Below are 13,555 nucleotides of genomic sequence, written 5' to 3' on the forward strand. Positions count from 1 at the left end.
AAGTCTAGAATTTTTTATATTATCCTACACTACACAGGGAATAATATGGATTTTTTTCCATAAAACTTGCATAAAATAGATTCAAGCACTTTCAATGACCTGTATCTATGCATGAATATTTTCAAAAACATCCCAGGGCCTTGAATTTTTATTAAAATAAAAGTAAAGTGCATGTTCGTGTATACCTGTTATAAGGTACGGGTGATTGCAACACTTGCGAAGCTCCATCATTGTGTTTATGAGGTTGGGCATGTTGTGCTGGTTGGCTCCCTTGGCAAGAAAGGCAAAGTTTTTCTCCAGGATGGCTCTGTAGTATTTCTTCTGAATGTTAGTGAGCTCCACCTCGATGATTGTCTCCTCTTTGGGGGCCAGATTCTTCTCCACGTCATCCTTTAGTCTCCTCAACATCATGGGCTTCAGAATGGCCTGAAGTTTCTTTACCTGCAGGTATACAAGTTGTTCTCAGGTTAACTCTTTTCTTACCTTTCCCACTTAAATTACATCGAAAGATTCTTAAAAATGTTCACGTTTAGCTACGTGTGACATCACAAGCTTCATAACAAGTACCAGAGGGTTAAAGTCAGCAGTTCCCACCTGCTCCTCAGTTTTCAGGTCTCCAAACTCCTCCAGGAAAGTGGTCTCAGACGGGAACTGCGAAGGTTCGAGGAAGTTGAGGAGACTGAAAAGTTCCTCAACCGAGTTCTGCAAAGGGGTTCCTGTTAGAAGAACCTTATGTTCCTTGACAAAGACACAAAAACAGACAGTTCAATATACTGCTTAAAGTACACTGTAAAAATTCCTTGTTAGACTTAAGTTTTTAAGTTTAATCAATTTGTAATAAATGATAAAATTAAGATGAAATTACTTAAGCTAATTCAACTTAATTTTTTATCATTTATAGCTACTCCTCCCTAGGCAAGAAAGTTCAAATTAATTGTAAATTCAAGTTGATTATTTACATTTTTTTTAACATTTTGTAGACTTTTAGAGCAGGGTTCCCACACCTTAGATGAGTTCAAATTCAATCCAAGGACTTTCCAGGTCTAATACCCTCAAATTCAAGGACTAAATGTGGGAATACATGTCAAGTGAGAGCAAGGTTACATTGTGTTACCTTTTAAGATACATTATTACATTTCCCTTTCGAGGGAACTCGCGCTGCGTCACTGTGGTGACACTTTGGGGACGCCTCCAGGGGTAAGTGCATCTGAAAGTGTTTATCAAATTCAACCAATGATGAGGTTTAACGACGAAGACAGGGTGACGCTTGAGCCAAGAAGTATATCACTATCTGAAATATTGCCAAAGACGGCGTTACAGGGACGCAGGAAGTATGGCAAGGGAGACGCAGCGTCTCGTTCCCTTCTCAAGCTCTGACACGCTTATTGCTTTATGGAACGATGGATAGCTATCCGATCAGAGAAAACACATGAAGTGACCAGGTGTAAAAAAGGCCCTAAGACACTTGGGTTTATAGAAATAAGCTAGACAGGAAAGAAAATGTTGTCTATCTGTTCTCTCATCCATTCCTTCTTGATGTGAAAATACATTTCAGCACTGAAAAGTATATTATAGATTCAGATCTAATCACAATGGACACCTAACTAACTGTGGGAGTCTGAAAGATGTTTTACTGAAAAATACAGCACTGCGTCAACTTCCACATGCTGGCCATGACTGCGGATATGTAAAGCGGTGAGATGAGATTACTCATTCAGTGTGCTGGGAGAGGATGTGCGTATGAAAATGCACTGAAGCAAAAGCTAAATGAGATGCGCGCAAGACAGACGCCACAGCAGTTTAGCTCACATTTGACCTCACTTCCTCTTTTCAGCAGTAGGTAGATATAAAAATAGATGCATGACACATAAAACCGGTGTCAAATGTCTCTACGCAGTTACTTAGATGGACCTCAAATTTTTTAAAATGAAAGTTCTGCTTGTCTTACTGATTACCATGTTAAATGTGACTACAAACACCTTTTGATCATTGAAAAATCCTGGGGACTCATTTATAAAGCGTGCGTACGCACAAAACAGGTCTGGAAACGTGTGTATGCCAGTTCCCATGCAAAGGTTGTGATCTATAAAAAAACAAACTTGACAGGAGAATGGGCTTGAAGGGTGGGATCTGAGGATGATTCATGTACGCACACTTGCATGTGATCTGTGACTTATAAAGCCTGAAAATTGCTTTGTTTTATAAGTCTTAATATTTTTTGGCTTATGCCATTTTTAGCTTTTGTGCATACATAGACTTTTAGTAAGGATCCTACGCACAGTTTTATAAATGAGACCGCTGATAACTATTTTTAAAGGGGACATATCATGAAGATCTCACTTTTTCCATGTTTAAGTGCTATAATTGGGTCCTCAGTGCTTCCATCAACATAGAAAATGTGAAAAAGATCAACCAAGTAACTTAAGTTTTGATAACCCATTCTCTGCAGGCATGTAAAAAAATAGGTGATTGAAATTTGGCTCCCCCTGTGATGTCAGAAGGGGATAATACCGCCCCTTAATCTGCACTATCCAACCACGACACTGCCATTTAGTGCAGATAATTTTAACATGCTATAATAAATTATCTGTGGGGTATTTTGAGCTAAAACTTCACATACGTACTCTGGGGACACCAAAGATTTATTTGACACCTTAAAAAAAAGTCTTGTGAAATGTCCCCTTTAAAACTAATTTCGAACCAAACCATATTTATTTCAATTAGGGATGTTAACAATCAATCGATCTTAATTAATTGTCGATAAGAATTAAATCGATAAAACTAGACAATTGTAGAAAAAGCAAGCACGTGTGTACGGCGTCTGCGCAAGACATACACAGCCGGTGAAAAAAAATTAAACAAGCTCGCAGAAGTTAAACTAGCCAACAATGAAGCTCGATGACAAACACACACCTGGGCTTTTTAACATCATGCAAGACGAGGCTGGCTGCTAACGCAACAAAATGGCATCCGCAGTGGATCTGATAGGGTCCGATACAGAAAATGCAAATACAATTAGGATACTGAAAGCAAAGACCGTCTTCAGGAAAGCCGGCAAGATTAGCATAGCAATGCTGCTATACACAGGGAAGGAGACCAGAAGCAGTTTTTAATGAACAGATTAAAATGTAATCTTTATTTCTGGCAAGAAACTAAAATTTAAACTGTAAATGACTGTCGTTACACTCTGAATGGTTCTGCAGTTTTTTTTTAATGGAAGGTTGAAGTCTTCATAATATAACCATCTTTGCTGAAAGTACGCCGCAGGTCTAAGCTGAGATGACAATGGGAAAAGTGCCCTTTGTGTGCTTCTTGGATATAATTACAACAAACGGTATATCAACGACTCGGAAAGCGAGGTGAACAACTACAAAAATAACACTTAATAATAATGAAACTTTTATTTTGTCATGGACGCACAGACTTTCATGCGACTGTGCCGAGTGCCCATATGAGTTATACTGTGTGTATTATATTTCATTACGAAATTAAATTGATGATTTTTATAAAAACACCAACTACATTGACTCATCATACAATTCCACTAGCATGCTATTTAGACAAAATAAAATCTTTTAATTCGCGTGAGAAAGCACACTTTTATGTCATTGGCTATATATGCCACTGCTTTAAAGGCTTATTGCACTATTACTGTTAATGAGTATTCGATTGATTGATCGTTAACACTCTGGGGTCGACGGCGGCGCGGGCGCCGCAAACTCTTTATTTTTCAATCACTCCACAAAGAGACTTAAATTACTCTGCTGATTTTTGACATACAGATATGATTTATACATCATTTAAAACGTTACAGTGTCTAGTTTTTTTCTGTCCACTCCCAATAAAAACAGAATGTTGTGCTTTTCGCAAAATTACGAAAATAAACATGATGCGCGTTTTGTTCTCTCTCCCTCAGTGAAGTCATTTCAGAAACGCGTCAGAAAAATAAACTGTAACTTAACGAATACTTGTCATAGAGACAAAAGATAAATGTCTACATAATGCTTGGAATGTCAGCTTTTAAATGATGTAAGTGAGATTGAAAACAGATATTGTCATTCGGTGTAAACTGTATGAGAAGGTGGAGAAGGACCTCATTATCTGTATTGAGAAGAGATCGCCACACCCCCGCGCCATTGAAGTGAACGAGCAGAAACATCCATATGCATGACTCGTGCCTTCTGCAGTCAATGTATACGCAATCCACAATCCATTCTCTCCATTCCTTGTTGTTCCATCCGATTGCACCAAACATGACATCTAAATCCTTATTTACTTGCGTATGTGTGTCAGTATCTCCAGACGCGAGTGTTTTCTTTGTCTTCCGTCAAACAGTTGACGCGACGGGAACGCACATACACAAACACGCGAGTAAGGAAACTCGACGTGCTTTTTGGTATTCTTATAAAATACGCGATTACAAACAGTACAATCCTTATTTAGTTGCGTCTAAGCGCATATGTCCGCACAGCATGTTTATTAAACACAGGATCACTCGCGTGTGCACACATTCACTGCATTCCTGATCAACACGTAAGGTAATGGCGGCGACTGTAAACAAACATTGATAGGTTTATCACGCGTGTCCCTTGTTGTGTTTCTAATGATTACAAAAACACAAATAAGAGTCCAGACACCGATAGGCAGTTGTTCTTTTGAGCTTTTTACTGCACAAAAGTAAACCCCTTTTGCTGGCCAACCAAACACTAACCCTGTGTTGAAGTGTGTTCACTTTACGATGGCCAAACAGAACCTTTACCATGATTAGGCTACTATGGTTTTTAAAAGGTTACTTATACTTGTGAAATTAATAGAAAATATTTCAATAGAAGTATATATATAATGTGTGTGTGTATTTACATTATATTGAAAAGTAAACCTTATCATTACTACAGAGAAAGTTACATTCCTGTTGAACATCCCCACAAGGCTCATGTGGCTCATTATTCAACTCTTTTGTCTCTCAGCTGTCAATCACTGATTATTCAGGAGCTTTCCCGCCTCCACGAATACAGCCTTTCCCAAGCAAAAGTGTCTTAGAAATTGTAAATCAAAATCTTGCTTTATGTGAATGAGTAGGCCATATGATTTTCACATCATTTTGAAGAAAAAACTCTAGACTACTAGATCCTGTTTTGAAAAGTCTTGGGAAAACATGTTTAGAATGAGTTTTGTGGGGTTATATCAGTGACTTAAAAATTTAGCTTTTTCAAAAACCACGCATAAACATTTTTCTCTCAAAAATACAAACATGTACATACATGTTGATTATATGATATTGTAGCCCAGTTTGTGATGAACACAGTGTTATGAGACTTTTGCCATTAATATGTTTTTAAGCAACTGAAAAAAGCACAAATGTCAGTGCATGTCAAAACTTCCCCAGGGCCCTAAAAACCCCAGAGGGTTAATTTAAACGATCATCGAATATGGGAAATTGCATATACTGACATCCCTAATTTCAATGAAGCAGCCTTGGAAGTTTGTTCAACTGACCAGATTCATGAGTTTTAGACCCTCCAGAAGTTTGCAGTTTCGGTTTTTAAGACGGTGAGCCTCGTCGATCACCACACAGCGCCAGTTAATCTTCTTCAGTTCTGGACAGTCCGCCATGATCATTTCAAATGTAGTGATTACTCCATGAAACTTAAACTGCCCGGCCACTATGTTTCCCTGATGGAGCAAAGAAAAGACAAAAAAACACATTATATTTTTAGCACAAATAGAGGCTGTTTACACCTGGTATCAAACCAGATGTGAAATGTTTTGAGCTCGTTCACTTTCCACCACATTCAGAGGTAGTCAAAATCTCATTAGTTTGAACAGCCACAAAAGACCTCTCATGAAAAAAGTAGTGAAGTAACCTGGTAATTTTGCTGAATCTATCCATACTGTTCTTCTTGATTAACAATGATGTAAATAAATCATTGACTGTGTCTAACTTACCTGTTCGTCTCTGTTGTACATCTCATACTGCAGGATCATCTGCCGGCTGATCTGACTGCCATGATACACGATGACGTTTATATCAGTCCAGGTACGAAACTCTCTCTCCCAGTTAGTGATGGTGGAAAGAGGCGCGATGATAAGAAATGGTCCTCTCAAACCCATGTAGAAAATCTCATACAGGAACGTGATGGACTGGATGGTCTTTCCGAGCCCCATCTCATCGGCCAGGATACAGTTTTTCCTGCATCCAGAGAAAATGGAAGTTCATTTGTCAAACAAGATTAAACTTAGGAGAAACGTAAATCTGTCCTTATCATCTGAATCAAAGCACCATGAAAACGAATTGTTTTCTTTACAGCACCTGGTTAACTGGTTAAGCATGGCGCTAACAATGGCAAGGCTCTAGATTTTAATCCCACAGAAAACACAATTGATACCTTGAATGTACTAGAAGTCATTTCGGATGAAAGCATCTGCCAAATGCATACATGTACAAAAAGTGCAGTAAGCTAAATATTGCTATCTAATAAAAATCACCTAAATATCTCTAATAAATTATGTGTTTCTTTTTAGATCTCTTTGTAAATATATATTTTATATATATCATTCACCAGGCAGCCCATATATGAAAAGCAGAAGTCCAGCATGTAGAAGCAGATTTCAGGTTAAGCTTCATAATAAGCTCCATTAGCTGTCATCAGTAGTAAATTTGTTTAACAAAAACATTAATTTGTTGTTGTTTTAGCAACTTTAACTCTTTCACCGCCAGCGTTTTTTAAAAAAGTTGCCAGCCAGCGCCAGCGTTTTTCATGATTTTCACCAAAGTTTAATGCCTTCCAGAAAATGTTCTTCTTTAAATATATAAACATACAATATACCAAATGAAAGAACAAACCCTCTGCTTTCAAACAAAAAAAAACTGTTTCATCCTACCTTAAGTGGTTCTTTTGTAATCAGCTTTTGAATATGGGTAGGTTTCTGCAAAATCACCACATTTTGAGCAAAAATCTGAGATAATTCCATTTTTTTGACGGACTTTTCATAGAGATCCCATTCAGAGCGATCTTTAAAACAGACACGGACATGCAGCCGCTTGCCATAGGGCAATACTTCCGGGTTTAAAAAGTTGCGGAATGGCGCCACCTTGTGGATAATAGCGGTATTGCGGAAAGACGGAAAATCTCGTCATTGGCGGGGAATCGCTTTCTCTTAATTGACGAGATATCTCGTCAATGGCGGTGAAAGAGTTAAAGGGACACTCCACCTTTTTTTGAAAATATACTCATTCTCCAGCTTCCCTAGAATTAAACATTTGATTTTTACAGTTTTGTAATCCATACAGCTGATCTCTGGGTCTGGCGGTACCACTTTTAGCATAGCTTAGCACAATCCATTGAATTTGATTAGACCATTAGCATCGTGCTAAAAATTAACCAAAGAGTTTCTCTTCTGTAGTTACATCGTGTACTAAGACCGACAGAAAATTAAAAGTTGCAATTTTCTAGGCAGATATGTCTAGGAACTATACTCTTATTCTGGGGTAACAATCAAGGACTTTGCTGCCGTAACATGGCTACAGGAGGCACAATGATATTACACAGGGCCCGAAAATAGTCCCCTGCCATTGAAAGACACTAAGGGGACTATTTTCGGCTGCTGGGTAATATCATTGTGCCTCCTGCAGCCATGTTACAGCAGTATAGTTCCTAGCCATATCTGCCTAAAAAAAAATCGCAACTTTAAATTTTCTGTCGGTCTTAGTACACGACGTAACTACAGAAGAGTTTTAAATAGGAAAAATATCAAAACTCTTTGGTTACTTTTTAGCGTGATGCTAATGATCTAATCAGATTCAATGGATTATGCTAAGCTATGCTAAAAGTGGTAGCGCCAGACCCGGAGATCGGCTGAATCGATTCCAAAAAGGTACAAATCAAATGTTTAACTCTATGAGAGCTGGAAAATTAGCCTATTTTCAAAAAAAGTCGAGTGTCCCTTTAACAGGAGCAAACAAACAAAAAGCAAATTTTAAACAAACAAAAAAATTGACATTATCTACGGTGTGTCACAGATCCAGATAAAGCATGAACATGGCTTTAGATGTTATCAGAACCCCTCCAGTCAGGTCCAAAAAAAACACATTTCCTCATACACATCGCTTGCGACGGTAAAACAAAGATGGACCAAGTTGAGGAGCTACTTAACAGGTCAATCTGCAACAAATGTGCTGTCAATTTCTCTCAATCACTGCTTTTCCAACAACAAGCTGTTGCTTCTTTGGCTTTTGCATTAACACTGTAACATGCGTCGGCCTACTAGCGATATGCATGTGTAATTGTGAACTATGGCGCAGAAGTATGAATAAAAACGCAGCCTACGGCACACACCAAAACTTTTAAATGCGGCTGAAAATGCCTTGAGGACGCCAATTGCCAGCTGTTTTTCAGCCGAGCGCTTTGGTAGCTGTGATACTTCAGCTGTGAGCCGGTTGGTTGCTGTGGTAATGTCCCGCCCCTCCTCCACTGTAATTGGACGGCCGTGTGAGAACTGGCATTGACGAGCGGAGCTTTTCACTCAAAGTTGAATATTTTTGAATTCACGGCGCTCAACGCTGAGCGCGAAAAAACCCAGAGCCCGGTTTTCAGCGCGGAAAAACTCGGCAGCTGCTTGCTTATTTGAAATACGTGAGTTTCCATTAGAATCAATTGAAAACATGTGCCGGCCACGGGCGTAAAAGCGTTGGTGTGTCCAGCCCCTAAGTCCTACGCAGAACGCTTTAGGTTTTTACCTGTTGTACCAGTTGAAGAGCAGCCAGTTCATTCCCTCTAACTGATATTCTCTCAGCTGGTTCCCATTTCTGTAATCTCGGGATCTCTCCAGTTTCTGCCATTGTTCTGGAAGAGGTCTCTCCTGTGTCAGCACAGAAAACAGTGAGATGAAATTTCTACTTTTAGTTTAACATACTCGCTTAAATGCCCTTAGTGGATAAAAAAACTGATGTTGAACTACGCAATCATAATGTAAACATACACGGTATCCGCAAAACCAGTCTGAGTAGGAAAAAGACCATTTGAATTTTGGGGGATTACCATAAGTTTGACTTCTGGAATTTTCTTGAGGTCTTCAAACTCCTTGATTTTCACAGGGTCAACATCTTCCTGTAGCTCCCAAGTGCTCTCCTCATATGACAGAGAGCACCATTTTACTAGGTAGTGTGTAACTTCCTGTTTACATGAAAACAAAACAAAACAAAAAATGAGAGTATAAGAGAACGTAAAGTACAAATCCTCAGTTGGAAATTTTAAGTCGTCAAAAGTTATCAAAACACAAGAAGAATATACATTTTAAGAAATGTGATCCTGGACCACTAAACCAGTCGTAATGATTTGTAGAAAAAGACAGATTGATGAATTTTTCTTTTATCCCAAAAATCAAAGATGGTGTTAAAGATCATGTTCCATGAAGATATTTTGAAATTTCTTTTTGTGAGTGGATGCAGCAAAATCCCAAACAAAATTGGCCAGAAACTTGCCTACAAACTTGCTTTCGTTGCTATACCCACTCAGGGAATTTCCCATTCAAGTTTGGTTTTTACGTAAAAGCCCATTCAGTCAACAAATTCATTACAGCGGTAAGCCAGTAGAGAGCGCTATAACAAAATATGCATTTCTAGGGACTTCATACCGAGTTTGACCTTCAAATGCGATTTTTTTGCACCATCAGATTCAAGATTTTAAATTGGTATCTCGGTCAAATATTGTCCTATCCTAACCAAACAGAAGTCAATTATTATTTATTTAGCTTTCGGGTGATTTATAAATCTCAATTTTAAAAAATTGACCCTTACGACCCTTATTTGTGGTTCAGGGTCACAAATACTGTTTTCAACCTTTTTGAAAAGACCAACTAAGACCAGCATAAACTTCTATGCTGGTTCAGGTTGATCTGACCTTAATAATTACCAACAAAACCTTGCTGGTAAAGATGGTCAATCAGTGACCAAGCTAGTAGGATTGTTGGTTAGTCTAGTAGGAAAACCAGCACACCAGCAGCCAGGTCCCCAAAATTTCTCTCAACTAGTTTTTACTCAACTAGCGTGAACAGCTACTCACCTCTCCTGTTTCTGTGTCTGTAGTGATAGCGATCTCTAAAACCCGATCAACCTCGATGTAGTCTGGGTTAAAGAGGTCTTCATCCGGCTGGAAGGAAAAACATCAATGATCACACATTTATGGCAAATATTGGATACTCCTGCCAGCACTGTGTACTATTGGTCAGTTAACTGGATAGTGCCACCCCAAACTTGTCATGTTTTTGGCAATTAATATAGAAAATGCAAGTGACCCGTGCTGTCTAAATGAGTCGAAATGCGCACTGTCTAATCCTTAAGAGCTACAGGAAAAGAAACGTAAAAATATGGATTACGGTTATCACAATAATTAAGTACTTTATGCCCTCGTCTTGCGACCCCAATGCACTAAATAGTCTAAAATGATCTTTATTTGTAAGTTTTCTGAGAGGTGTACTGTCCTAAATTCTTAATATAATGCAAAGTATGCGTGTACATACACATGTGTGTCCGACATTTTGGTTTTAAAACATGCAGAAATGCAGGACTTGCTTGATGTTAAAAAAGTTATTAAGAGCAACAAGATTCCATTGGGGCCGGGGGGCGTGGCAAACAAAGGGGCGGGGCGTACGCGTGATGATGAAAATGAAATTATATTTATATATTAAAAACACTCAAATAAAACTTAACTTTGAAAAAACTATGACAGAAAATAAACACATACTAGTTTATTAATGAATTAAATGTTTTTAACAGATACCGCTAACGGGAATAGCTGCGTGATGAAGTGAAACTAAAGGGTTAATAAACACAAACTAAAGTTGTAGAACGTCTGGTGAATGATGATAAATCAAGCGCGAAGATTGTAAAAACTGATTATTTCCCACAATTAATTACATTATCTTAAAGGAGTGTAACTACTGTAGCATGTTAATAATGCACATAAATAACGTGAGTAAGAGCGCTCAACAATTATATCGAATCAACAGGCACGTGAAACCTTGCTAGCAGGTTGCTCAAACAACAAAATCACCTGCTAAATTACTTTAAATTTGCAAGAACTATAGACTAAAACAATAACAGGGTTAAATAAACCCAAAACATAAGTCCACTAACAGTTCTCTCATTTCGGCCGTGTGGCGCGTGCCCGCTCACGGTGTGAAACGCATCGACGCTTTTCTCCGAGATGCACTTGACGACCTTTTGTGCAGCGAATTATTATGACTTTTTTGACAACCTAGTTAGGGCAGTAGGGTTTTCCAGCTTAGGCGGCCGCCCGAACTGCAAAGCGCTGCGGGAAACCCTGTTCTGGTGTTATTTGCAATGTTTATGTTTTAATCGGACAGGATAAGGGATTTATAAAAAAAACGTTAAGGTGAGTGTGTCTGCTGCATTCTGTTAATGACACGGGTATAAATAAAGTTTTTTGACATTAAGCTACACCAGGGGTCTCCAACACGTCGCTTGCGAGCTACTGGTAGCTCGCTCGCGGGTTTATTTATTTATTTATTTTCTGTGGTTATGGCGCATTTGGATGTCTGGTTAGTGTTACAAGCGACTGTGCTAGTAAAGACTGGGTACGTGTTTGACGTCGCGTTGAGCTGTGTAGACCGGCGTATCATATGACATCAGTAATTTAACATGTATGATTCAAAAACAAACAGATAAGTCCGCGCAATCCAGTCATTTATATAGATCAGTGTGTGTAACATTATATTAGATCCTTGCATTATAGTAGATCTTAAAGCTGTCTGCCTCAATGTCAATAAAACAACTAAAGAAAGAAAAAGTTAAACATATATTTTTCCTATAGATATTGTTTTAGTGTGTGCCAAATCTATTAGTTTTACCGGTGATTTTAAGGTATGGATGCAGTGATATAAATAACTACTTTTTAAAAATTGGCTCATTCCGACTTAATTTGCCAGCACGGGTCACATATTGACATTAGAGATACAGTATGTCCTAGCCTGGAAAACAGAATTGTATGCATGTACTATTAGTGCGGTTGTCTCTGCACATTACAGGAGATAGTATCTTGACATTATAAAAATTGACACATTTGACATTTAAATTCACAATACAATTATTGCTATTAATATTACAAAGATGCACAAAATCACAATTGCATTGTCCTAAATGCATTCCAGTTTCACATTTTACAATATTATTTTTCCTAATGCATCCTTTTAAAGCATGCCACGAACAAATCACAGCATGTTTTAGTGAACCCACCTCTGTGAAAATGTGCTTCATTTGTGCCTGCTTGTTTCTGAAGCGCTTGATTTTTTGGTGAATGCGTGGGTCTTTCTCCAGCTCTTCCAAGGTCGCCCATTTACAGTGTAGATAAGAGCTGGCAAAGGCAAAACGCTTAGATATCTGACAACACAGGCTTTGCAGTACAGTCCGGATATGCATTGTTTTCTTTTGGAGCAACACTTTAACCACATCTTGTGCACCTATTTTTCATATTACCACAGATAGAAACTTTGCTGGCTGTGATAAATCACTCCAGTGTTGATTCAGCAAATGGAGGCAGGTTGTGTTACCTCTCCATTAATGATGGATAATTTAATGCATAAATGATTCGATGTAATGCATTAAACAATAAAAGTGAGTTATAAAGGAGGACTTGTAATGCACATTCTTTGTTCGCTCCAACAACCAAACTAACATAGAGAGGTTTGAAGGACAAAAACCCTGCATACTTACAAATTTCTGTACTTAACGTAAAACTCCTCCAACACTTCTGGTGGTTCATCAGGAGACGTCTAAATGAAAATATGAGATTGAACACTTTTTTTGTGTTGTTTGTAAATAATCACTCTGTTTGAGTCTAACTTGTATTGTAAGATGCTAAACAGTCTATATAGGAGACCCCTGTACCTCTTTCTTGACCGTTCGCACTGAGAGTATCTTCTCAATGATATTGGCTTCATCTTCAGGGGGTTCCTGGAAAGAAAGCATATGGGGGTCATTCTTGTGGGTGTTTATGTGTGTTTACCCAGCACAGAAGTAGGGCAGGTGTGCGGTGTAGCATAATGGCAGATGTTGCCACGGTTCCTCAGCTTGCCAAGCAAGGGTAGAAGAAGAGAGGGCGGGAATTCGGCCCGAGCCCAAAACAGCGATGGTTTCCCCATCATCATCCACGACCTTGAAATCAAGATCTTCATTATACTTTCGACGCTTTACTTGACGGCCCGAACGCCTCTTCTGTAGCGCAAGAGAGAAATAGAGAGAGACAGAAAGAAACCGATAAACCAAAAATGCCTCTTATTTGAGCTTTAAAGTTGTTTAAATTGTCTAAATCAATTCTACTGTGGTGGGACTTCTTATATATTTTTGTAGGCCAACCCGGAAGTTAGCAGGACACTGGTTACCTCTCCAAAAAGCACATTTATTTTTCCCATAGACTTTTGTTAAACACAGAACTTACTTTTTTGCAATAATCCAAAAGTTTATGACACTTACATGCTTTTTCTACCAAGATAATCTTTACAAATGAACACAACTTATGAAGTTTGAAGAGACACTGAA

At 38.5% G+C, this 13,555-nt stretch overlaps 1 protein-coding gene across 5 annotated transcripts in view; it reads right to left on the reverse strand.

Annotated features, from left to right (window-relative positions):
- The window catches only part of chd6 (chromodomain helicase DNA binding protein 6), a 64,517-nt gene that overhangs the window by 26,196 nt on the left and 24,766 nt on the right, over positions 1–13,555 (reverse strand). For all 5 annotated transcript variants that reach the window (XM_073870475.1, XM_073870472.1, XM_073870473.1 and 2 more), the window contains 11 exons: positions 13,077–13,231; positions 12,905–12,965; positions 12,731–12,789; positions 12,254–12,371; positions 10,062–10,148; positions 9,039–9,173; positions 8,738–8,859; positions 5,947–6,190; positions 5,497–5,673; positions 595–738; positions 186–441 (listed from right to left, as the gene is read on the reverse strand). In XM_073870475.1, the coding sequence (XP_073726576.1) occupies positions 186–441; positions 595–738; positions 5,497–5,673; positions 5,947–6,190; positions 8,738–8,859; positions 9,039–9,173; positions 10,062–10,148; positions 12,254–12,371; positions 12,731–12,789; positions 12,905–12,965; positions 13,077–13,231 (1,558 nt within the window). The remainder of the gene's footprint in view (positions 1–185; positions 442–594; positions 739–5,496; positions 5,674–5,946; positions 6,191–8,737; positions 8,860–9,038; positions 9,174–10,061; positions 10,149–12,253; positions 12,372–12,730; positions 12,790–12,904; positions 12,966–13,076; positions 13,232–13,555) is intronic.

This window comes from Misgurnus anguillicaudatus, chromosome 8, assembly GCF_027580225.2.
Source record: "Misgurnus anguillicaudatus chromosome 8, ASM2758022v2, whole genome shotgun sequence".
NCBI lineage: Eukaryota > Metazoa > Chordata > Actinopteri > Cypriniformes > Cobitidae > Misgurnus > Misgurnus anguillicaudatus.